Raw genomic sequence first — 27528 nt, 5'->3', positions numbered from 1 at the left:
ACCTATATATATTAGTTGTGATAGAGTATGAATAGTTGTTTCATTATATAATATTTATTTTATTATTTATTTTTGAATTTCACCTTATACTTTAAATATACGATTTAATCATTTAGTTTGTTTTTTTCTAATAATTTATGCTGAAAAACACAGGTTTATTCAAAGTAAAGTAAATTTTTAGTATCTTAAGCTCTAGAGTGCCTGTTGTCCGGTACTGAGACAAATCGATTCGATACGGATTTCCGGTATTTGATTTAAAGCTTTTTGATCAATATAAAAAGTGTGCATGACTTTATTTATTTGTTTTTATATATATATATATTCTATTTTGGTTGGTTGCTACATACAGTGCCGGGATAACTTGTTTGGCACGTCGTGAGAGGAAATCCCACAAGTTCACTATTATATATTGGTTGTGTTTTATAAGGTTCATGTTCGCTCCAACTTGCAACCCAAATTAAAAGAAATATTGGTTGTGTTTTCTATAAACACGTGCTAAAATGATTTGCAGGCTAGGGATAAGAACGATCTGAAGTTATAAGTACGGCTGTGATCAAAACACGTTTTACATAAAATTAAAAGAGCCGACAAAACATGTTTCCGTTGTTGACCACTGTGATAACTGGTAACATAAATAAGAGCGATGTATGTATATGTGGATAGAGATCTAGATAAGAGCTACTGTTGAAATTTAGCGACATCTCACCACCTAGATCGCCGGAAGAAAGAAGAATGGGGCGGAGGAAGCTCGAAATAAAGCGGATCGAAGACAAGAGTAGCAGGTTAGTCACTTTCTCCAAGAGGAGATCAGGGTTGTTTAAGAAAGCTCGCCATCTTTCCGTCCTCTGCGACGCCGATGTCGCCGTCATCGTCTTCTCCGCAAGAGGGAAGCTCTATGAGTTTTCTAGCGGCAGTAGTAACAGGTGAATTAATTTCATCGTCGTTTATATGTTATTCGTTTTTTCAGTTCCCGTTTCAGAAATATTTGCTCCTACATGTTACCGAAGAATCATTTCTAGACCTGTGCTTCTTATTCTTAGTTTCTGGTACACTGTTTATAACAGCGGAACTATCTAGGGCAATAATATATTATTATTTTATGTGTATCTTATCCATTTCATCTCTAGCTTCAGAACTTGGTCCTATGGTCTAGGATTAGGGTTGAGATGTGACTTCTCAGTTCCTTTGTTTTTTTAGGGGTTTATGGGTCTATTCGCACACGCATTTTGTCTTTTTACACATCCAAAGCGTCGCGCTATGGCCAAAGCGGGGCGCTTTGGTCTTGGTCAACAGACAAGGACTGACAGAAGTCAGTCCTTGTCTGTTGACCAAGACCAAAGCGCCCCGCTTTGGCCATAGCGCGGCGCTTTGGATGTTTTTTTTAAACAAATTGGATTTGGGTTGATGTGAGTTAGTTTGGTAGGGATTTTTGTTTGAATTAGTTTGATAGAGATTTTTGAAGGAAAAAATTTTATTTTAGTTTTATTACATATAATTCATAGTTGTTTTATAATTACGTCATTACATCATTATGAATGTGTATATTTTAACTTCTTAACGTTGTTTATTTTGTTAAATTAAACGAACACGTTAAATAAAATGTACAGAAAGCCATAAGAATTAAACGTAAACAATCCAGAACCAACGTGATGTAAATAGAAGATTAACTGCAATATATATATATATATATATATATATATATATATATATATATATATATATATATATATATATATCGGTTTGTACATACAATACACAACAAAAAGATACAACTGAGTACATAATACATAACAAAACACTAATCAAACAAAGTAATGTATTAATCCTCGTGCGGTGGGGACGGTGGGAGGGGAAGTGGAGGCAATGCAGCAAGCTCTCGTAGATCAACGAGCGTCTGGACGATCCAGTCATTTTTTCGGCGTTGATCTTCTGAACAGCGTTGTGTATATCTTTCGGGATAAGCTTTCTAGCCGGATTGTTTTTTGTCAGCGTTCGCCAGATACTTTGGTTGGGAATATCTTGCTCTGCCAACTCCTTAACCAGTTTTTTGTCCTCCGAAGAAAGCCTTCTCGCATACGCGTGACCCTCGAAGTTTTCAATAGGAGTGTGGTTATGCTTCGCCTTCGTCACCTCGATCCTCCAAACACTTCCGGATGATTCCGAAAACCCGATCATCTCGAACGGGCAGCCTATTTTCTTGCTACCCGTTTTCCTCTGTGTAGCTATACTCTTATGCTCCCCACCAAACGTACATTGAAACCAAATCTTGTAATTCTCGACCTCTTAGTCACAATAAGGTAACCTTTGTCTTTTGCCGTGTCTTGTACCCAACGCACCAACTCTTTAGGTGACGAAAAGGTCTGCGTTGTATCAAACGAAAATGTAACCGGGTAACAACCTTCCTCGTCAACAGACACATCCTCCGGCTCACCATCGTCACCGAGGTTCGAATAGACTTGATGTTCAAAGCTCTGTTCACAACCGTAACTCTGGTTTGGATAACACTCCTGTTGTACAAAGCTTTGCTCGCCACCGTAACCGAAATTCGAATAACCTTGTAAGCTCTGTTGACAACCGTAACTGTCGTTTGGATAACACTCCTGCTGTACAAAGCTATACTCGCCACCGTAACCGAAATTCGAATAACCTTGTTGTGCGTAAGGGTCCTCCACAGGGGTATTCAAATCCAGCTTCACCGTGTTATCACGATAACGAATGCCAGATACAACCTCTGTCTCCCTCAAGTTGGACGACACCGGTTTCTCAAACGAGTCAGAAATAGCGGTCCCCTCGTAAGAATCAGGAACAACTGACTCGTCAGAATATTGACCGAAAAGATAGTTGCTTAACCACGACATCGTTTTTTCAAAACATGTAACTAATAGAGCAAAGAAAATCGACAAAAAACAAATCGAATGATGAATGTCGAGTCTGAGCAGGGATTTAAAGTGAGCATTTGGGGTCGAAGCGCCGCGCTATGGCCAAAGCGCGGCGCTTAGGGTTCCGGGACAACTGAAACCTCGTATCACCTTTATGTCTCTGCATGTCAGTCAGTCAGTCAAACCTCGTATCAACTTTTGTCGACCTAAGCGCCCCGCTTTGGCCATAGCGCGGCGCTTAGGGGTGTGAAAATTATTTTTGGCGTGTGTAATTAGCATGACCCGTTTATTTTATTTATTTTTGCATCTATGCTCTACAATTAGGGTTAAAATAACCGGCTCACGCCAATGAGGTGGTGGTGAAGTGGTAAAGGAGAGGCTTGGGTTTTAAGGGACTCAAGTTCGATTCATGTCCTCCCCATTATTTTCTACGGCACCTGCTGATGATGAGAGACTAGGCGAATAGGTGGAGATCGCTAGTTCGATCCTTGAACTGAGCGGTTTTACCTTACCGCACTGTCGTGCCTTCAGACGAGTGTTCACGGGCTTCGGCCCTAGGTGAAGGTTTTCCCCGGTTGAGAGGCGAGTGTATCCTGATGTAATGAATTTCGCCAGTAGCCCATTTGTAGGATTTGTTGGCCGTTCAAAAAAATAATAATAATAATAATAATAACAACCGGCTCACATGTTTTTTTGGGTTTATTATATATTTTTTTCTAGGCTCGCATGTTTTTTTGGGGTTTATTATATTTATTTTTTCCTAGCGATTACCACTGCATGGTTTAATTTTTTCTAGAAAAATCTTAGATTCGCATAGAAATCGAACGAATTTCTGTAGTTGGAGTTAGTGGACGCTCTTGACCTTTCTCTAATCGCTCTTAGGCTACAGGTTGATTTGAGTTTCCTAGCCCTGTGTGACGAGAAATAATGAGCCCTTTAAAATATAGATACTTGTATATAAATAAAATTCATTATTAAACGACAATTGTTAAAACAATAAACAAAACAAAATTATTGTAGCAACTTGAGTTATCTTATATGGTTAAATGAATCATGGGGCTTTACTTGCATTCTCGGAGGCAAATCAACTCATCATAATTCATACTCTCTTAATAAATATATTATTGTTGTCCATTACCTTAATCAGTACTTATCCAAGGGCGATCTTATAAAAGGCCGAGAGATTAATGGTTAATTGCCTTATGGATTATCCACATTTGGTCTTTCTTATTCAATTCCAAGTTACTAATAATTACATGTTAGTTAGGTTATTATTTGATAATGTAGGATTAGCCTACTTGGTAGAGACATATGCTTCTTAGAGGAGAGGTCTCAAATTAAACTTGGGCAAAGATGATTAATTTAGGATTATGAGTGTAATACAGTAAGAGCAAGCGTTGCTAGTAAAAAAAAGTTATTACTTCAAATGTTTAAAAGAGCCAAAAGACTATTAGGTTAGGTTAAATAATTAGTAATTGATTAATGGGCTAACGATAAATGGTTATTAACTTATTAAACCCTATTATAGGCCCCGCCAAACTACTAACTCGATATATTTTATAGGTCCTGTCAAATTAAATAGTAAGAGCATCCACAATATAGACATTCTTTGGTATTTCTAAAGAGAGAGGGTGTGAGGTGGAGGAGAGATAATGTAGTGATGTATGTGAGGAAAAAATTAGAAAAATGAAGGAAAGAAAGGTATGTGAGTATGAAGTAGAAGAGCGTAGAGAGAAGACAAAATATTTGATAGATGTTTTGTTTGTCATAGGACAAAAGAGAGAGAGAGTTTTGCACAAATACCATGTGGCATTCCAAAAACATACTCTAAATATGACTTATTTTGGGTGCTCTAATATAAATATAAATGTGAGATTTACGAATCACCTTGATCTGTTGACCTATATATTTGGAACTTGGGACATGCAACAGAACATGTGATGCATGTTTTTTTTTTTTTTGAATTTTGATTAAAAGAAGATTGGTTTACTTTTATTTTTCAACTAACACAGTTTTTAAAATTACTTATAAGTTTATATTTTTGTTAACACTTTGGGAGTAAGGCTATTGGGTGTGAAGGAGGGTAGTTCTCAAAAGATGACCTGTCATTTAGGCGTCCACATCAACGGGTGTAAGTATAAGCCTAAAGGGGATGGATCTAGGGTGTGGGGGATGAGCCTTTATACATAGGGGCATGATTTAAGGAAAACGACTAAAAATGTGACAACGGTGAGAATGCCCCTCATCCGTTGGATCAAAACAATCTATGGATTAGGTTGGCGCGGTGGCGTTTTCATAAATAACATCAATTTTATTACGTGGACGCGCTTCATTAAGGGTAAAAGGGTCTTTATACTGCTCTATACAAAACGCGAAACTCATGAGTAGACGCCATTAAAATTCCCGCCTGAAATGACAGAAGCTTCATTACTAACATTTATTATAATAAATTCCCGCCTAAAATACACGCCAAAAACATCTTATATAAACGTCTTAGACCTTCCATTGAACACACAAAAAGCAAACGCCATATTTTACTAAATACCATTCAAATTATAAACGCTAAAAAGTTCAAAAACCACATATTGCAAACGTCGTTTCTTGGAGATTCAGTTTTGTTCTCAATAAAGTTTCACTGAATGGGGTGGCCAACATTGTTGGACAACATTCTTAAGCGAGGATCAACAATGTTGTCCATCTCATTCAGCAAAATATTATTGAGTTAATCATCACCAAATTAGAGGGTTAAGGTATTTTTATTTACCGAAAGGTATTCTTTTTTTTTTTTTTTTTTGCGTTTATGTGTGTGTCCGATCATATATTGTTTGTTATGTAACTTCCAACTCACATGTTATCCACAAAAAGTGGAAAAAATGTGGGAAAAATATAAAAAATGGTATATAAAAAATATAAAATGCCAAATGCCAATATTTATGTGTTCTGAAAAAAAAAACGCCAAACTACTCTTCACTTTCTCTCAAAGACCGTGTCGATTTTCTTTTAATTACGGGCTTCTGGCATGTCGACGCGTAGTGTTCGTAAACTTTACAATTCTTACACTATCTTTCTTTCGCCCCGGGCTTCCCTTTTGTTTTTGTTTTTCCGATTGCTTCCTCCTGTTTGGATTTCAAACGCTTGCGAGATCCAGAACCTTTCGACTTATACCTAACAAGGACTCTTATCAGATTCTTGTCATTTTGATGTTGACCTGTTATCTCCGCAAATCTATCCCTAGTATTAGGAGGAGGAGCAACAATCTACATATCTTGAACATTCTTCATATAAGATTGAACATGATCCTTATATAAGGATAGCTCCTCCTTATTACCAGATAAACGGTTCAATGTATACTCCGTTGCAAAAATAATTTCTCGCATCATACTTTGCACATCGGGATCAAGCTCGGTCATAAATTCACGACTCGTTGAGTAATCAGAAGAGCAATTTGGCGAAGCCTCTTTACGCCATCTATTCAAAATGTACTATTTTGGAAATTCCCTAATATCCAAAATTCTCAAAACATAAAATATATGTCTACATAGCAAACCAAACTGCTTAAAACGCCTGCATGAGCTAGTGCTAGTGCAATCAGACTTAGGGTACATTACCTGAGAAACGCCAAAAACAATGTATGTATAAAACGCCATGCAGGCAATGTTTGTATAAAAGACCATCAAACAACAAACACAAAAACTCAATGCAAAAAAATAATAAATGTTTAAAAATATAATAAATGCCATATTCAGAAAACGCCAAAATAAAAATAACCAAAAACGCCATTGTTTACCTCGAATAAGGATGTACAAGGCTGCTGGAAAAAATATTTTTTTGTGTATATGTTAGTAGCTTTGCCCTCCAGCATTTTATAATTACTTTTCAACTAGGGGCGTTTGTATTGAGATTCATGATCATTTTTCCTGTGCGTATGACGTTGTGCTTCTATTTCAGTTTCGTAATGAGTCACGGACTCAACAAGAGTAGATTTTGAATTGCACACTTGACCAAAAAATGGTTCTCACTCTCCGAACTCGATGTCGAACGCATAAGGCCCGACAGTTCCTCCACTCTATAGTATGCAGGGATCCAAGATTCCCTAAGTGCAAAAATATCAGAAAGCCAGTCATTATCATCTAATTGAACTCTCCACAAACCTCTTCTCATCCTGATTCAAACTCTTCGGGTGTAAGAATATCCGTCCACACAACACCACAAATACGTTCTTTGAAATTTTTGGAATTGCATAGCCTAACACCAACCTATATATAACACGAAAACGCCATACAAATATGTACATTAGAAAAAACACACTAACTAACATGAAAAACAATTATGAAGGACAAAACGCCATATATCTTAAAACTCCATATATCTTAAAACGCCAAACATAAAAATAAGAAAATCAACCTTCAGAGAAAGTTTATGCATCACGTGCCACATGCATAACCGATGCCTCGTTTCAACAAATACAACATAAATAGCCTTCTTCATTGTTGGATCTTGGTCAGTGACAACAACTTTTGGTTGAGAACCAACAACTTTTAGAAAAATTATCAATAGCCATTTATACGTATCAGCAGTTTCTGACGCCAATAATGCAGCACCAAATGTAACATTGCAGTGGTGATTTTCTATACTAGTGAATAGTATAAATAACATAGAGTATTCGCATATGAAAACACCTTTGAGAAAATGAAATGAGAACAAAACGCCAATGCATGTAAACAGTGAAAACGCCAAAAAACAGAAAAAATAGAATTATAAATATTACTTGTTGGAACGATATGTGGCGTCAAACGAAATCACATCACCAAACACGTGGTAATTACGTTTGGATTGATCATCACACCAAAAAAGTCCCTTCAAACGATTCTCTTCGTCTGTGAAGTAATCGTACGAGAAATTAGGCTGGGACTGTTTTTTTCATCCAAATGTCTCACAACCATCTCAACGTTGTATTCCCCTATAAACAAGTTAATTTGCCTCTTGTAGTTCTTAAAATCAACATTACTTGCACCCACGTCTTCAAAATCGCCAAATCAAGTCTTCATAACATTAAACACCTTAACCGGGCCCAAATTCAACTTAGACATGCTATGTATAACATGCTTCTGGAGCTGAGTGAGGTGTTGTTCAGATGGAAGGAAATACTTATCAGGTTGTTCAACAAAATCATGGTTCTGCTCCTCAACAAACTTATAGACCTTCCATGATCCAGCCTCAAATATTACACATAACAGTGCTCCACAACCAGTCCTCTTTGAAAAGTTGGATCGCACAATCATTTCCTTTTGATTTGGGTCCAGCATATCAACCTTCTTGTCCTTATATACCCCAGATCTCGTACACATGTAATACTTAATATGTTTTTCTCCTTTAGCGTCTATCTTTTCAGTTCCTTTCCTGACAGAAAAACCACAAGTCGTAGCATACCTAACATACATTGAATAACAATCATCGAGGCTTGAGAATATCATGTCCATTTTGGCTTTATATCTTCACTAACGTAATGATAAATTGTACACCAGTTTTGGGGCAAAACCATTCATTTGAAGAAACACCTTCGTCTTAGAAAACACAGTGAGAAAATTTAAGAAAACGTCACTACAATAGAAATTGTCTCCTTATAACATTATCGATGAAAACGTCATTAATTGAATAATAAACAAAACCTAATAAACACCGTAATTGAAAACGCCATAATGAAAATGCCATAATAAAAACACCATTAGTTGATTAATTATAATATGATGAATTAACAATATTAAATAAAACGTGTTAATGAAAACACCATAAGTTGAATAATTAATAATAATTAAGGGTTATTGGATTTTATCACCCGCAACTATCGGCCTTTGGCCGTTGCCACCCGCAACTAACACTTTGACACCCGACACCCCCAACTTGACTTTTTGTTTGCAATGACACCACCCAGTTAAATATGCACTAACTGGGTTTATTTTTGGTCTGACGTGGCACACACTTGATGAGATGGACAAGATTATATGGCAACTGACGTGTCAAGCACTTCATCTCCTTTCTTTATAACACAGGATTGTTGACTCACTTTGGATGACAAACCCTAAAATCACAAATTCCTTCACAAATTCCCCAAATCAAACATGAATCTTCATCTTCTAGCAACAATCATCTCAATCCTCTTCATCACAACCCAATCATCATCAATTTACGACGCCCTAACCTTCTGCAATTAACTCAGCCCACGCACCAACCTTCTGCAATTTTCCCAACTGTTTACCATTAACCTGCCCTGATTTTATTACCCACACCAACTGTTCGACGAAATAGTACAAACCCTCACCGCCGATGCGGAAGGTCACAGCGAGCAAGTAAGTCGTCTAGTCTACTCTTCTAGCCGATGGGAATGAGTTAATGTCTTTGATGAATTTGCCGATGCGGAAGGCTTTGCGGCTGAGGCCGATGTTGGATTTCAAGGTTTTGAGGCGGTGGTGGTGGTTCCACAGATGATGCCGTCGCATTATGAGCGTTGCGGTGCCGACGATTCCACAGATGGGCCGCATTATGGGCAGCCCGATCAGCAATCGATGAGGATATATGTGCCGATGCCTAATGGTTATAAAATGGTTGTGCCTTCAGGAACTATGAATCCTCCATACGGGTCCTGTTATCTAATTTGTTGAATGTGAGTGTGCTGCTTTGGAATGTGCACTTGAATTGTTGGTGAATTGTGGCTCCAAAGTAGAGAGATGTAGATATAGAGGAGTAAAGAGAGAGAGGGATCTGTTTTGCGGCAGGTGAGGCGGTGGTGGGCAGTGGTTGTTGATGACGGTTGTGGAGGGTGATGGTTGATGTAGGTGGAGGGTGTGAGGGAGATAACTGTGTGTTTTTTTGTCTGCAATATATATTAGATATTAATTCTAGTAATTAAAATATACACATAAGCCCCCAAGTAATCCACCTCATCTTGCCACATAGGAAATAGGGTGCAACGTAGGATAGAAAATTAACTAAGTTAGTGTTTGGTTAACAACGTGGTGCCAGTACAAACTAAAAGTCAAGTTGGAGGTGACGGGCGTCAAGGTGTTAGTTGCGGGTGGCAGCGGCCAATGGTCGATAGTTGGAGGTGATAAAATCCAATAACCCAATAATTAACAATATGAATAATTAACAATTAACAAATATAACGTGATAATGAAAACGCCATAATTAACAAAACTGATGTTTACAAAGTAACAAATAGTAAGAACTGATGTTTACAAATATTACTAAAAACATTCAAAACTAATCAGGTGTAAAACGCCATTGATCGTAAACGATAAGCATATATTAGATCCCAAACGACAATTAATATTAACAATGAAAACGCCAAATATCATTTCTTACTATTTGTTAACAAATATTGAATATATGAAAACGCCATTGAAACATAAACGCATTGTCAAATATACTTTGGAAAGAAAACGACATTGAAACAAGCATAAAGAACAAAACGCCATATCTGTTGTATATGTGTTGCCAAAGTAGTTAATGCGGTAAAATATCGGATATCGGTCAAGGACCGATATTTGAGATATCGGTTATCGCGATGGGATATTGGTGGGATATAGGTAATTTTAATATCATGTTAAATTTATATATGTAGCAATTTAACACTAACAATTGTAACAAGTAAGAACTGACTAAGACTTAAAACACTAACATTTAACAGTTACAACTAACAACTAAAACTTAAAACACTAACATTTAACAATAACAACTAACAATTAAGACTTAAAACACTAATAGCAGCAATAAGAAGAAAAATAAACTGTAGAAATAAGAAGAATGGTACTTATATCGGGAAAATTGGTGATTTATCGATCAAATATTGGTCCTATATCAGTCAAATATCGGACAATATCGCTTATATTATCGGTACCGATATTCTGACCAATATTTTGTACCGCTATCTCGGCAGGGGACTGATAACCGATATATCACTGATATATATATCGGTTGACATATCGGGATATTAACTACATAGTGTGTTGTATGATTTACTGGAACACATTTGAAAACATCATCAAATATTACTTTGTAGAACGGAATCCACGTTAGACACCATAGATCTCGAAAGCTTGAAAAGGAGGTAACTACTAATACGAAATTTTTGGAGTTTTATTTGAAACAGAATTATTTGTAGAGGGGAACGTGGATAATGACAATGGTACCCCTGCATATCATTTAGCGCCCCCTTCCACGTGTTCGATCAGGATCCATTCTTACCATTTTCACACTTCTAAATATTTTCTCCTGATCTGTTTCTCTATAAGTTGAAAGAATAAAGAAAGTGTCAAACATAACCGAGTTATGTGGAAAAGTAGTGGAGGTTAAAGCCATAATTCGTTATGCATCGTGGACTAAGTTTAATTTGCATGTGCTTTTAATTGTTTACTATAAATATTAGAGTTAAGTTCTTTTGTTATGTAACCTCTTTTGTTTAATAGAATACAAAAGTCTTTCATTCATTTATTTCTGCAAATTACTTCTACACTTTTATGTAAGTGTTAGTGTGTGTAGAGTGGGGCCTGTAACCAACATTCTCCAACTAGATCATGTTCATTAATAGTTTACAAGGTGGTTATTTCTTCAATCTAATTTCTGTGTACGGATGTGTAATGGCTAATCAAGTTAAGAATGCTTGTAGCACTATCCATGCTCTAGGTTTCTACCATACGTTTCAAAAACTATATTTACAATCAGTCTACTTAACTAGATTCATAACAATCATCATAGCCATAGAAAATGCTGAAAACACGTTGAAGTTTTTTATTCTATATATTTATCATCTGTCCACTTAACTATAGATTGATAAGAAAACAATCATTATAATCATAGAGAATGTAGAAAATACGATGAAGTTAATAGTTCTAAATATGCTATGCTTACTGTCATTGTACATTTGTACTCGATAAAGTTCCTTGAATTTGGGGCACATACAACCACAGAAGTAAAAAAATGTGTATAAATATTCTTAGTGTAGTAGATAAACTTGTGATTACATTAAGGGGACGTTTGGTGGTGCGCAGGAATTCAATGGAATTTAAGTGAATTGGAATTTGAATTCCATCTCTTAAGATGTTTGGTTCACAGAATTTGATGGAATTGGAATCCCAATTCCAATCTGTATGTGTTTGGTTGACAGTGGAATTGGAATTGGAATTGGAATTAGACATGAATTCCTTCAAATTCTTTTAACTAAAAGAATTCAAAATCCTTTCTATATGTGAAGGAATTAAAGTAAATTCATTGGAATCTTCTACCGTTTCGACCCGCATCGTTTCAGCCCATACCGTTTCGACCCATACTTGTTTCAATTCGAACCGTTTCGACCCATACCGTTTCGACGCTAACAGTTTCGACCCGTAACGTTTCGACGCGAACAGGTTCGACCCATACTGTCTCAAATCGAACCATTTCGACGCGAACCGTTTCGACCCGTACCGTTTCGAATTGAACCGTTTCGTCATGAACCGTTTCGAACTGAACCGTTTCGACCCATATCATTTCGAACTGAACCGTTTCGACCCGTACAGTGTCGAATCGAACCGTTTCGACCCGTACTGTTTCGACCTGAACCACTTCGAATCAAACCATTTCGATGCGAACCGTTTTGACAAGTACCGTTTCGAATTGAACCGTTTCAGCGCGAACTGTTTCGACCCGTACTGTTTCGACCCAAACCGTTTTGACCTGAACTGGTGGTTGTGGGTGTCGGGGTGATTAATTCCAATTCATTTGACAACCAAACACAACAAAAATAGAATTGAGATTCCAATTCCAACAATTTCCAATTTCAGTTGGAATGTTTAAATTTCAAATCCAATTCCTTCAAATTCTAATTCCTATACAAATTCCAATTCCAATTCCAAATTATTCCACGAACCAAACGCCCCCTAAGCTCTTTTTACGGTATTGAAAAATATTCTAAATGAATTTCCAAATCTTAAAATTTAAAACTTGAAATTGAATACTAAATAAACGCTTGAGTGTGTAAATTCCAAGATTCACGTGCTCTTAAGAATTATTAAGAACGAGAAGCTGAATTAATCAAAATAACTAAATTTAGGATTAAATCTTTGTCAAAATCAGGCTCTAAATGAAACAAAATGGGATTTAAGCCGGCCACACTATATGTGTGGCACACATATACCACGGTTTTTGGGTTTGTAACTCGATATTGAAAAAAGGTTACGCTTTTTTAAGTTGGGACATTTTGTTGTTCACTTCTTTTATCCAGTTAACCATTGGGTGTCAGCCCAGTGGTCACCGACCCCCACTTTAAACCGGCTCGAGGATCCTGTGAGGTCACGGGTTCGAAACCTGGTAACCCCAGGCTCTTCAATTCCCCTCGAGTTGGCATGGGTTTCTCCGCCAGGCAGCATTGTCGGGTGGCTAGCTTGGGAAGTGGGATCACTTCCGCGGTCTAGAGTACCGTGCATCTACCATTTTCTTTTATCCAGTTGTTTCAAATACGAGCTATGATCAGCAACTCTATATCACAAGCACACTTCCTTTACTTGCTCATAGTTTATATTAATACTCGTCTATACATCATCCTTCAACTTTTGCATCAGTCGAGCAAGTCCTCTACAGGACTAACAATGTGTTAAATAGTTCAGTATTTACTACCAATGGTTCAAGTTCATATATAAAAAAACCATCACTGACCTGATTTATGCCCCAAATAACTGATATTTTATATTTACTATTCAGAATTGTTGCCTGTGTTTGTAGCCCCAAAATCACCATTATCGTAGCTCGCTTTTATAATATGGCGCCCTTGCGGCTTTCTATTTGATTGTATCGAAAGGCCCAATAAATTGGGATTTCCCTATTGGTCCAGGTCATTTCGGGGCAATCGGATCATTTATGATAAAGAGGATGAGCTTCAAGAGAATGATTCGGAGTTCTTGCAGAGTGGAACCGCGTAGTACCAAACACGAGATAGATCTTCCAAAGAACAAGGCCTTTTCGAATAAGCCAATTCATCTTGGACCCTACAGATTCACTATTTTTCCTATTCAAAACTCAACCCTTTGTCTCTGCGTTTTCACGACGAGAATTATTTGCAGATGAAGAGATGTCAAAGGTGCTTCTTACTCCCCAAACAAATCCTCCTACATCTCTATATAAACACTAACGGAATATCAAGAAGATGCAAGAAAAGCACTTCGAATTGTTGATTAATCACCAGAGATGGCTTAGAACCATTCGTTCATTATCTAATGGATCTTTCCGTTCTAATACTCTATCCGAGAGTTATCAGTATTTATCAAATATGTTCCTATCTAACGGAACACTATTGGATCAAATGATGAAGGCATTGTTGAGAAAAAGATGGCTTTTCCTGGATGAAATGCAAATTGGATTCATGGAATAGGAGAAGGATTTCCCATTCCTTAGCCGGAAAGATATGTGGCCATGAAAGGCGAAAGAAGGTTGGAATGCCAACATGCATCTATTATTGAATTGACCTGACCCGTCAGTACCCGTTTGGGGAACGTCTAGTGCCAAAGTCACCGAATGGGTAAGTCGCCAATACCTAAAACGGACTATGTAATGCTATGTAATGTACTTTGTTACGGGAGGTCATTTTACTAGAGGTTTATGATCTACCATTGTGTGATTACTGTTGAAGCATATACTCGAAGGGTGGGTGCAAGGCGGACGATTTTGAATCTTAAAGCAGACTCCCCATTTATTAGATAAAGAAGATGACCAAGATTTCGTGATCCGCTATCAAACTGATTCCAAGATAGCTCGGATCGAATCGGTATTGCTATCCGAGCTCTCTTATTGAATTGCTCATTCAATGAGCATTCTCAATGTTATGCCTTGAAGAGGACTCGAACCTCCATGCTCTTTAGCACGAGATTTTGAGTCTCGCATGTCTACCATTTCACCACCAAGGCATCTTGAAAGTGGATCATATTCCATGAATATAATATCTATCTAGTGTGGTTTATGGAATAATGGAGTGTTTGAGTATTTCTATTGATCGATCATGTCATATAGGCCTGAATTGGACATCCAATTGCTGCTTCGATTTGAAGACCACTACTCGTGCAACTCATTTTCTGTCATAGGACCAACTACCAATCAACCATATCTCGTCCCCATCTTGATATTTCCATCTAGCCTGCCATCGCCCATGTTTTAGTTCTAATTCTTGATTACGTTTGAGATGAAGTTTTACTTCGTGTCTCGATCCATGTTCCAGTTTATTCATGTTAGTCCTTGATTCCGATCATGTCCCACATTTATTGATCATGGATCCTCATTATATTTTAAAAGTATCATTTGATATCTAAGCTAGATGCAATGTCTCATCAAGAATTAATCCCTAATTGCCTTTTGTCCATTCCATGAGTTGCAACTCATCTTTTAGCTCAAACTCATGATTATCATTCATGTTCTGGTTGCGGTTTCCTATTACGATCCTTGTCCATCCCCTATCATGTGTTACAACTTGTGTCCAATCCATGTCTTGTGTTAAAGGTTGTATCTAGTTCTTGGTTTGTCCAATGTCCTAGATTCTAGGTTCCAAAATAGTTTATCATCAACAAAATATCCAAGTATCAGAGTCTAGTGACATCATAGCTATTAGATAGTATTCCATATTAGGGTTTATTAGCAAGAGCTTACAAGCCCGTTAGGTTAGGGTTTTGTTATGATGTATGGATATTGTAAGATAATCCTTTAGTAATAATTAATTATGCATTTTACCATCTAACCTTAGGCTCTCTTCCACCTCCATTGTACCATACAAAAACACAAACCCTAGTTGTCGCCACCAAGTTCAAACCCTAGATTGGGAAACCAACCTGTCCTAGCCTTGCTTTTAGTTCCGTTTCTTCTTTTCGGTTTTAGTTTCCCATTCAAATAAAGCTTTGTTATCGTACAAGATCCAAGCCACAATACCTAAATATTTATTCAAGAAACCTTTATCACCCACTGCCTAAAAGTCGCCACATGTCCGCCGTTACATGCGCCTCCATGCAGAATTGTTGACCGGCGCGTGTAGCCCATTCGCAACCATTTAACGACGCATGAGAGCGCGTCCAGGCCATCGATCACTACCACATTTTCATAGGGCAGGAAATTTCAAATAGGGTAATGAAAACAAGACATGAAACGACACGACTTTAAGTGCTGTTAACAGGTTTTCGTTTCTAACAACTTTCTTGTTTGATCATTATCAGGTTTCATGTCTTAAAAATGTCGACACGATAAGTCGTGTTAATTTTTGTTTCTAAACAGGTTAAAAACCCGTTAAGACCCATTAATATTTTTTATTTATAGAAAAAAGAAGTAGGGTTGAGTTTTGATATACGTGGCCTAAACAAAGGAAAAACATAAACCTAATTTTGAAACGTCAAACATCGCAGCTCGCAGCCGCATCTCTCTCTCCACTCCACGTCTCCACGATCGGTGTCCACACTCCACCCTCAAGGGCTTGTTTGTGTCTCAACAGATTGTGTTCGTTTCATGTAACCTATTTATTATAGGGTTCATCTTCGTGTTTGAAAAAAACTGACACGATAAGATTTGGTGTCGTGCTCGTGATTATCTGTTTCGTGTTCGTTATCATGTTCTTGTCTTAATAGTCAGGTATGACGGGATATGCCAACCCTACTTTTCATAGTTGTTAGAATCTTAAATCACACATGCATGTCTAGTGAGTTTTCATTTGGATGATTTTTTTTTTTTTTATTCTGCTTTAGTTACGCTTCACGGGTGTTCATATCCATGGTTTTTTTTTACAAATTGTACATTGTTTTCATATAGTAATGCTTCTTTAAAAGTATGATATACTCAATTCTAAAAGTTATCAAGGACGTCTTATTGAAATAGAAAACCTCTAATCTCAACTCCACGTATATACAAGGGCTGGCAAATCGTGTCTTATCGGGTTTAACAGGTCTCTGACGACGCGAATAACATAAGTTTTAAACATGAATACAACTTGTTTAACTACTTTATATCTCATGTCTATAACACAGTTGTATATTTTATGTACCAAGGAGAAGAAATGATTGATCGTAGCCTCCTAGTTCTATTTATTTTTAAAAAAGTAAAAAAAACCAAATAGTGTACTTTTTCAGTAAACAGATTTAATTATATCTTATACAGATATCTATTGCCAAACAGATAATGGTTTAAATATGGCATAATAAGTTTGTTCCTTGCATTTAGTTGTTTCAGAATGTTTAAAGATGTTGTACATGTTCATAGTCAATGGATATGTGAAGACATTTAAATTCATATGCTTTACACCTTACACAACATTACTTCTAATCATTTAATCTTCTTTAGCTGCATATATTTCAGCGTGCAACGTACTCTTTCCAGATATCAGAAAAGATGTTCTGAAGAAAAAGAGATAAACACCAACGGAGTGGGAGAAGATTTAGTAAGCCATAATTCTTGTAAAATGTTATTTTGGCATTTTGGAAATTATTATTCTAACAACAGTGTTATATGTTTAATGAAAGAGCTACTTAACTTTTGTTGCAGTGCAAAAGATTTCGAACATGTAAAGAACTTCTACAGACAGTGGACAGGTAATGTAGTTAAATTGAGTAGGATTAAGGTGCCGGCTCATGGGATCTTAAACAAGTCTTTTGGGTTCAATGGGATGTTAGGGTTTTGCTTGTCACTTGCTAACCAAGTTGAGCCATGCCTATATATAATCATGATCGAGTCTAGGGATGTGATTATGAGGGACTATTTTAATTAAGTTGTAAGTTTTTAGTTGCAATAATACAACCTAAATCTTGCGTGTGAATGTATTAGTGATATTAGTTCAATTTTCTTAAATTGGTAACAAAGTCAATCAAGAGAGATCTGCAGCTTGGAAGAGGCAATCGCCGGTTAAAACCAAGAATTGTCACTTGCACCAAGTTGCCACAGTCGAAGTTTATTGCAACAATGTATATTCGATCGAACCAAACTTGGGTTCGTTTGATGCATCATCAAGGTGAAACGTGGTTCATCGACCCCATTCACGTACCAACGTCATAAGAAGACTATATTTGAGGCGTCAATGTCAACATCCCCACCACCAGTGAAGGAGAAAGAACCTAGTTCACAAATTGTGCAATGCCCCATGCTGCCCATACAAACTACAACGTCTTGTCTTTACACATGAAATCAATCCTAAAGGTTTACAAAGTTTGGGATACGATTTAACCGGGTAATATCGATGAAAAAAGAATAACATTGCAGTTGTTCTATTTTTCCAATTATTACCAGAAAACATGATTATGCAAATTGGAGAGCTGGATTCTACTAAAGCCATGTGAGATGCGATCTAGGCCCGTAATATAAGGGTGGAAGGGGTTAAGGAGGCATAACTTCAAATGTTGTCAACTGAGTATGATAATCTAAAGAAGAAGGGGACTGACTCAATTGATGACTTTGTAAATAAGTTATCTTGCCTAGCTATATTGTCAAAAGTGTGCGAGGTGCACGCCTAGGCACAACGAGGCGCACTAAATGTGATGCGACCGGTGAGGCACGCCTTTAGGCACTGATGCGCAATTTCTAGCCAAATTCAAACTAAAAGTTGCCTCAAACCCCTAAAAATCCTAAATGAGCCAAAAATAAGTCCAAAACATCCTAAAGTAGCCCTAAAAAGACTAGAATATCTCTAACCCCCCCCCCCCAAAAAAAGGTATTTTATACTGTGCTCTGTATTTAAAAAAAACCTCATTTTTAAGCTCTTAGGCGTCAGGCTTGGCTTATGTGCCTTGCGTGTGCCTAGGTGCTTCGACAACATAGATGCATAACTTCAAAGTCGGATTCATTCGGAGAATCCATGGACAAATCAATGTTGGCTAGACGTTTCTCAAGAGCTTTCCTCGGGCAAAATACATTCATAATGTGGCCTCATGATACTAATCCTTGGATTTGAAGAGCATCGGGTTTGAGGATATTGTTGGTAGGTTGAAGGCATATGAAGAACGCCCTAAAGAACATGGCATACCCAACGAAGCACAATCAAAGTTCTTATTCTACTAATCCGAAGCGACTTCTTCGAGTCAAAGAACCCGTGACTCGAGTTGAGGCTCACGTGGCCGATGAGGAGCCGAGGTTCTAGTCAAACCCGAGGGCAACACGAGAGCAATCCAAGCACCGAAAAGCGAGGTAAAAGTAAGGGTCGAGATATATCTAAAATATAGTGTTACCAATGCAACAAGTTTGGACACTTTGATTCAAATTGTCCAGAACGGACAAAGCGAGAGGCACATCTAACTGAGACGAGACATATCCTTCCTGGTTTTCGGTTAAATTTGTTAAGGAGACTGTGTTCTTGAATGAGTCAAAAGTGCTACCCAAGTAATTAGAACAAAATTAATATGAAAAGGAGTAGCATTGGATAATAGGGCTAGCAACCATAACGCGAAACCTGTCATACTTTCAGAGTTAAATGAGAGTATAGCGGAAGGGTTAGATTCAATGATCACTGGTGCATTGACACATGTGTGAACGACTCGATCTTGTTTGAAAGCAAAACCGGAGAACAACGTCGTGACGTATGTGGGAAAAGGCTAGATCTTGCCATAGATTCGGGTTGTGAAGTAAACCTGAAAGGTGACAAATGTTACGCGATAATTAGGGAATACTCCTAATGTTCATGTAGAGGTCACCGTATCGGCTTTACAAAACAATGTTAAAGGTGGGTAAGTCGGTGTGTTTACAAACCCAAATAGATGATGAAAGTTAGTTATGGTACGAAAGACTTGGGGACTTATAATTTGAATCAATAAAACATATGGCAAGAAAGAATATGGTTGTCGGATGCCTTTGGTTATGAATGAATGGAAGTTATTTGAATCATGTTTGGTATGGAAACAATGAAACACATGTTTCTTTAAATAGTGACTTTTAGGGCAACTTGAGTCCTAGAATTGATTCATGGTGACTTAAGTGGGTCGATTACCTATCCAATAATAATAGGGGTAACAGGTACGTCATAGATTTATGTAGAGTTATTTATTGAAGGCTAAAAACGAAGCATTAGAGACTTTTAAGAAGTTTAAAAGGTTGGTGAAGAAGCAAACCGACGAATTGACCTTTCGAACTGATAGATTGGGTGAATTTACATCATATGCAAAGATAAAGGTATAACTCGACACTTGACCGTCCATACTCACCACAACAAAATGGTGTATTGGAGCGTCGACATCATAGATTAATGGAAATCACCTAAAATAAATTAAAGGCTCATGATGTTCCTAACTATATGTGGGGCTATGCGGTTAGAATTCTAGTTTCTTAAAAAATCAAGTTACTATGTGAGCATTGAAGGATAAGACACCTTATGAGATATTTAAGAGTAAGAAACCCGATTTGCAATATCTTAAAGGTGTTCGAGTGTAAAGCATACACAAAAGTGGATGGAGCAACTGTGAAGAAACTGGATGACCGCTCAAGATGCTTGGTTTATTTGGGAAGCGAGCTTGGATCCGGTGCATACCGATTGTATGACCAAAGAAACCAAAGGTGGTAGTAAGCCGACACCCTAACTTCGATGAATTAACTAGTTGGAAGTGGGAGAAACCAACTGAAGTTGAAATGCAGTTTAAGCCAAGAATGTTCTTGATTGATTGGAATAGAGTAGTTGACATGGAAACCATGCTCGTTGTTTCCAAGACAGACGAGCTAAACACACCCGAAACAAAAAGTCCAAGAGCGAGTGAAGATGGGAGACCATCTGCGACCCATCACGGCACAAGCACAAAACCATCGATGGACTTGGTCCAATCCATTTCAAGCACCTCAAATGGGTCATCAGCAACCCAGTCCAAAACCCTTGCACCATCGGCCGCCAAATCCCTCTATAGACGATCAAACCGAGCTACGACCACTCCGACATGGTTCACTGTTTATGTTGTAATGAATGAAGTTGAAAAGGGAAACAAAGATGGATAACTGCAACTCGACCTATGTTCCAACCGATCCAAGTCTCAAATTAACGAAAGCCGAGGATGAGGAGGATATGAACTCGACTGAGTATTGGAAGGTTATCGGGTGCTTACAATGTCTTTTACACACCCAACTGGATATGGCGTTTTCAGTTGGGATGGTAAGCGTGATACATGCAACAACCTAAAAGCTCCCACGTGGCTGCAATAAAACATATCCTTCGCTATTGCTATCTTAGAAGGACCTTGAGCTATGGGATCGAGTATACTCGGGGAAGAGATGGCTTTTTAGTTGGCTACAGTGTTATTAGTGAAACACCCCTGACACGGGTCTCAACTGTTGGATTTACTCTTTGGCACATAGTCCAAATAAATCTTTTCATTAAAACGCAATGAAAATTAAATAGTCATTACTTTCCAAATACATTAAATTAAAACAATGTCATAAAACGCAATGAAAATTAAAAGTCGAGGATGAGGAGGATATGAACTCGACCGAGTATTGGAAGGTTATCGGGTGCTTAGAATGTCTTTTACACACCCAACTGTATATGGCTTTTTCAGTTGGGATGGTAAGCGTGATACATGCAACAACCTAAAAGCTCCCACGTGGCTGCAATAAAACATATCCTTCGCTATTGCTATCTTAGAAGGACCTTGAGCTATGGGATCGAGTATACTCGGGGAAGAGATGGCTTTTTAGTTGGCTACAGTGTTATTAGTGAAACACCCCTGACACGGGTCTCAACTGTTGGATTTACTCTTTGGCACATAGTCCAAATAAATCTTTTCATTAAAACGCAATGAAAATTAAATAGTCATTACTTTCCAAATACATTAAATTAAAACAATGTCATAAAACGGTATAATAGTAAACATGATTCCAGTTGCTAGGGAGTTTTTGCCGCATGCCAGCCTTCGCCCTACCAATTAGTTAACCTAATGTGCATACTAAAAGTCAGCTACACTGAGGGAGTTCTACATTAAATCAGATATCTATAAACTTTAACATGAACTAAACACATTTAGCAGTTTAGTACATCTCATAACTTTATCATACATATTGTCATCACATATCACATCATTCATAGCACATATCATCCGTCAAATACTACTTATAGCTACCATTGGCAAGCAACAAATGCATTGCCACTATCATACAGCCACGGTGGTAACCACTTATCATATGACCCCGAGGTAATCGCGTATCATATGTCCTTGTAGGTCGCCTATGTTGTGCAACATGCATGCTATAACACTTTACATTTCATCATTATAATCACTTAAAAATAGTACACTTTGCTTTGGCTAAATCATTTCATAGTTTATCGCGTTTTAAGAAAAAACATCATCACTTTACTTTGAAAACATCGTGAGTGTTCACCCCCCCCCCCCAAACAATCTCTGAAATGTGTTGTCTAGGCTAGAACAAACGTCGCACGATTTGCATGTAAGTTAACACACGAAACTTGTCACTTTCTAACACAATCTCTGAATAGTGTCATCTGATACCGTCCCCTAACTTGCCTTAGGTCCTCGATATTGTCGCGAAGCCTTGGGTTGCGACATTCCTGAGGGTCGTTGACGCTCTTGAGTGTCACCGGCACTGTCACCAATCATGGGTCGGCCTTGTAATCATTGCCCATTCACTATCTTTAACCAATGAGTGTCGCCCAGTTGAAGATTCCATTGCCATCGATTGAAGACTCAACCATTTTAGGTACGATTTTTAGCAAAATCGTAACCTTTTACATCCAAAAACTTCCAAGAGGCAAGATCCATGGGCTTTTGTCCCATAAACGCCTAAAAATCTGACCTTTAGGTAAAAACACAAACTTTCCCCATACCAAAGCAGAGATTTGGAAGACGATTGCTATCTCGATTGTCTAAAACACTACAGTGATGATCCTCAATCAATTGGAAATTAATTCCAAGCCTTGTACCTTCGAGTTGTCCTTGTTTCACATTTTCTTCACTTTCTCTCTAAAACCCCACTTTCGCTCTCTAGTTTTAGTGTCATGGAGGTGGAAAATGGATGATTATGATTTTTAGATCCTTTTTATACCCTATAAACATGGGCTTTCCCTCCTTGATCTCCTTGGGCCTTGACCCATTTAAGTAGCCAATTAGATATCCCTTTTTAGTTAACAACCCAATTCTTTAATTAAACACTTTCATTACAAAGATTTCTGGGGTGTTACAAGTAGCCACAATATTGATCATGATGACAGGAGAAGCAACACTGGTCGTGTTCTATATGGGTCTTCACCGATTACGCGGTGTTCCCATAAATAGATTACGGTTGCTCTTTCAAGTTGTGAAGCGAAGTACACAGCGGCGAGTGCAGCAGCATGGCAAGTCATGTGGTTACGGGGTTTGATGACAGAATTGATAGGGAAGAAGTTGCATTGAAAGTTGACAACACCTTATCTATTGCTCTAGTTAAAGATCATGTCTTTCACAGCCAAAGCAGACACATTAACTCCCTATATCACTAAATTCAGGAATGTGCAAAGAATGGAGACATTATAGTCAAGCATGTGACGAGCAAGGGGCAACGTGCAGATATCCTTACTGATTGTGTTTGTGATATCAATTCAATTTTCTTCGTATATTAGTATAACCAAGATTGAACAATTAATATTGGAAAACTAAATTAAAATCACGGTGATCCCATATATAGCATAAATAGGATCAACTATCAAGCATATATGAAATTAAACTCTTTGCACAGGCTTGCTGAATTACAGGATAATGCTGAGGAACTCTCTGTGAATGACATGATACAACTAGAACAAGAACTTGATTGTGCTCTCATGCAAACACGATTAAGAAAGGTGATTATATCTAACTTTGTTCATAGGCTGTTTATCTCTGTGTAATAGCTTTACTAAAAGATACAAAATTATCATTCACAGATCAACAATGGGGTGGGTATTATGTGTGTGAAGTTGCGTTAAGTTATGCGTTAAGTATTCATTAAACTAGAAAATAAAGGAATCGACACAAAACTAGAATTATAAGCTCAATTCTTTTTCATTAATCAGTGGTTAATAGGATCTTAATTTGATCTCGATAAAGTTTACTGTTTTTTTTCTTCAATCGATGAGCGACACTAGTATTTCAAAAAAATATTGACAGTTTAGCAACAAATACACTTTTTTTTTTATTTCCAGTGGTTTTTGTAGCAAAAACATAATTGGTGACACATGAACAGCTTTGTGTAATTTAGTAATTACAACTAAATAACTAATTTCTTATTTACATGACACAAAATAATATTAAATTAAGGTTTGTCCCTGAAGGAAAAGGACAGAACTGGTTGTTGATAAGGGCTTATATATATTGACTGTAGTTCTGGGTTATGATGCAGGCACAACTAATGATGGAGTACATATCAACCCTTAAAGAAAAGGTATGCTTCTAATATGATTTTTCTGCATATACTCTTGAGGTCCATTACATATTATTGTATACATAAGTATGTTATTAGACCCCTAAATAAATACACAGTTAAAAAACAAACAGTCTTCTCCTTGCAGACTGCAGAGGTTTGGTCCACCTCTTCTGCTACAGATATCTGCAGATGTGGTCCGTAGACTGCAGATGTTTTACCTCTGGAAAAACATCACCTAAATAAATTTCCATTAGAAAAAAGTACGTTTCTTTAGGAATGTGTTATTAATGCATGATGTAATTGCTGAATGTCCTTTACCCTTCTGAAATGTCCAGTCTTAGAAATATAACATCTATACAGTTTTGTGATAAAGGAGTAACGAAGGTAGAATAGGGAAGTTGATAAATTTTCTTGTATGGACAAAGCTAAAATAGTAACTAATGTTAGATTAAAACTTGTCTATTAAATCATTATATTATTACTTTTAACATATAAGAACTAATGATATATTTATATATTATGCAGGTAATGTGAGGTTTAGTGGTAAACACTAAAAAAGTGAGGTAATATGCATTTAACATGTTAAATCTATTTTAAAAATTCAATTGAAGATGCTAAAAATTAATGTTTTCAAAATTTTTCCGGAGCTTTTGCTTATAAAGTTGTGTAGAAACTATTTTAATAAAAAAATTGTAAAAATTATTTTTTTTTTACCCTTTTTACTGTTTTTTAAGATTCTTTTTAATATTTTCTGATTTTTTTATTAAAAAGGTTTTTTACATGTATTTATATTCAAAAGCTTCGATTTTTTTTTTCAAATTGATTACTAAAATGTTAAGCTGATTTTTCAATATATGTTAAATGCATCGTTTACCATTAAACTCTCCCCTATGTAGGTAATAGGTTATATATAAAGATAATTTAGTTTTTAACAACTGCTGACATCCCTTTAACTATAACCTTCCAAAATGCTTTGCACTTGCCTAAACAATAATTAAAAACTCCTAAGTTATTGTTATAGTTTTTATTAGGTACGTGATAATTGTGAAAGGGTGTCTTGAGTACTTTTTATCTTAAAAACTCCTAACTTATTGCTATAGTTTTTATAGGTATGTGTATACCTGATACCCGATGGGCAATTGCCTAACAAATACCGGCCAGGTTTTGGGTCAGGCATAAGACATTATTATATAGTCGATCGGGTATGAGATTGAGATTAGCTTATACCCGCCCCCATTGCCATCCCTACCTGGGCCAAAAAATGGATCCAAATACACACTTGAGGTGTCCTTAATGGCAACTGTTAAATACATTGGTGACCTCAACATTAACAATACACACTTGAGATATTTATGGATGTTTGGTGATAACTTGTTGCTTATGAACTCCAGCCAGTTGATTTATTGTATGTGGAGGTTAATTCATCTGATTGATTGCAAGTTCATTAAAGCATTTAACCTAGGTACCATGAGACCATAATTTGTCCTGTTTGGAAGCACAACAATGATTAGATCTTGGATTAACACAACAATACAAAGCTAATCAACTTATTTATGTATGATAACAGGAAAGTAAGCTACGTGAAGAAAACGAAAAATTGGAAAAGCAGGTAATATTCCAAACGTCTCCCAAATTAATATTTGGAAACACCTGAAGGTGTGAAACAATGTACTTGCTATATCTAAGCCATGGAATACCCTTGTTTAAACATGCCTAATATATAGAAAAGCTAGCATGCATCAAGTATATATGTTCCTTTAGTAGGTTTTATATAAAGGATTGCCCAAAGCTCATATCTTTGCTAAATTCTTGCTTTCTATATATCTAAAAAAGTAAACTGCCAAAATGGTCCCTGAGGTTTGGTCATTTTTGCCACATTAGTCCAAAGCTCAAACCTTTTGAATATAGTCCTTGTGGTTTCAATTTTGTTGACATTTTCATCCAAAATCAAAATCTAGTCAAATTTTTCAGTTAACATCCCTTTTAATGAAGAGCAAAATGGTCTTTTAACATTTTATTATAACAAATTAAAAAAATCTGACTATTTTGCCCTTCATTAAAAGGAAGGAAAAAGACAAAAAAACTGGATATTAACTGAAAAATCTGACTAGATTTTCCTTTTGGATGAAAATGGCAACAAAATTGAAACCACAGGGATCCAGATTCAAAAAATTTGAGTTTTGGACTAAAGTGGCAAAAGTGACTAAACCTCAAGGACCATTTTGACAGTTTACTCTATCTAAAACTATGAAGCTGGATATGAAATGTAAAAATAAAATAAATAATAGTAATAGTAATAATAACAATAATAAAAATAAAGTAGTAGCAAACCTGAGTAGATCATCGACTTACAGGTTGCCTCAACACAGGGAAATGATGTTGATGATGGAGGTGGTGGTCTTAACGAACTTGCTACTAACCAGATCAACCCACCCAAACTTACAACACTCCCTCTTTTTAATGGCTAAGATCTGTGATCAAAAGGGCCAATAATCCAACTGTCATTTTATGGTTGTGAAAGAAGCCTCATCTGCCTTGTGTTTATGTAATCTTTTTGTGTATACGTGTGGTTTTATGGTTTCTTGCTTTTTTTTAATGATTCAGTTTAGCCACTCAAAACAAGCTACATAGCGCTGACTTACATCATTGTTAGGTGGAGTACTTTAAAAATGTTATTCTATAACTTATTCAAGATTCATTTAACCAAGTTCTTGCCAAGGACAAAAGAGCTTCAAAACGAAGAGATCAGATATGGACCGAGTCGTAATCAAATGATCCAAGAAATTATAGAGAGAAGCCAGAAAGCAAATTAGAGGGAAACCAGATTTACTAATTCATTTCTTCATTGATAACCTCTCATAAACTCACGATGCCATGTTATAAAGGCTTACAAAGAAAGATATTGAAATAACTAACATGATCATGGACCCACTACCCTACAAATAAGTAGGAATAACAAAAGAAAATAAATGCAGTAAACAAACAAAACGGTTTCATTCTAGAATGCATGGTGAACATGGGGTTGACTAGTTTGATGCACATATCATTCCCGCACCCTTGAAAACGTTCTTGCCCTCAAGAACGTAATGAGTTTGCCATGGTGGTCGCAATTCAATTCTTCCGGCAGCATTCTGACCAGTCGGAGTGAACCGCCACGGTGGTCGCCACTCACGTCTTCCGGTGGTGTTCGGTTCTTCATCCTTCAAGTTTCGAGGAAATAATAATAGATCTAGCTCCGGAATTGGGTTTCGTGACGGTGTCGGGGACGTGGAGATTGCAATTGGGTTGATGGGGGCGTTGA

At 37.0% G+C, this 27528-nt stretch overlaps 1 protein-coding gene across 8 annotated transcripts; it reads left to right on the top strand.

Moving 5' to 3' along the window:
* The first annotated feature begins 376 nt into the window (after nt 1-376).
* LOC110895369 (agamous-like MADS-box protein AGL27) lies at nt 377-26930 on the top strand. 8 transcript variants are annotated; one of them, XR_004859744.1, is made up of 8 exons: nt 378-923; nt 17217-17313; nt 17418-17464; nt 23565-23667; nt 24204-24245; nt 25619-25689; nt 25795-25836; nt 26597-26688. XR_004859744.1 is itself a non-coding variant. In XM_035974236.1 (7 exons), exons 1-7 carry the CDS (start codon nt 733-735, stop codon nt 26693-26695), a joined length of 600 nt encoding a protein of 199 aa, XP_035830129.1. In that variant the 5' UTR covers nt 380-732; the 3' UTR covers nt 26696-26930. The 8 variants fall into 8 exon arrangements, 6 of the variants coding, with proteins under 6 accessions (XP_035830132.1, XP_035830129.1, XP_021998376.1 ...); XR_004859745.1 differs by having other exon boundaries at nt 26582-26664; XM_035974236.1 differs by lacking the exon at nt 25619-25689 and having other exon boundaries at nt 380-923; nt 17253-17313; nt 26582-26930.
* The last annotated feature ends 598 nt before the right edge of the window (nt 26931-27528 follow it).

The sequence above is a fragment of the Helianthus annuus genome, chromosome 1 (genome assembly GCF_002127325.2).
Source record: "Helianthus annuus cultivar XRQ/B chromosome 1, HanXRQr2.0-SUNRISE, whole genome shotgun sequence".
NCBI classification, from domain to species: Eukaryota; Viridiplantae; Streptophyta; class Magnoliopsida; order Asterales; family Asteraceae; genus Helianthus; species Helianthus annuus.
This window is presented reverse-complemented; position numbering and strand designations above follow the sequence as displayed.

Coding starts and splice junctions, on each gene's coding strand:
- LOC110895369 (XM_022142682.2), top strand. CDS start 733: ATGGGGCGGAGGAAGCTCGAAATAAAGCGGATCGAAGACAAGAGTAGC. Junction 924..17,216: donor TCTAGCGGCAGTAGTAACAG/GTGAATTAATTT, acceptor AATCTTCTTTAG/CTGCATATATTTCAGCGTGC. Junction 24,246..25,794: donor TATCAACCCTTAAAGAAAAG/GTATGCTTCTAA, acceptor GTATGATAACAG/GAAAGTAAGCTACGTGAAGA.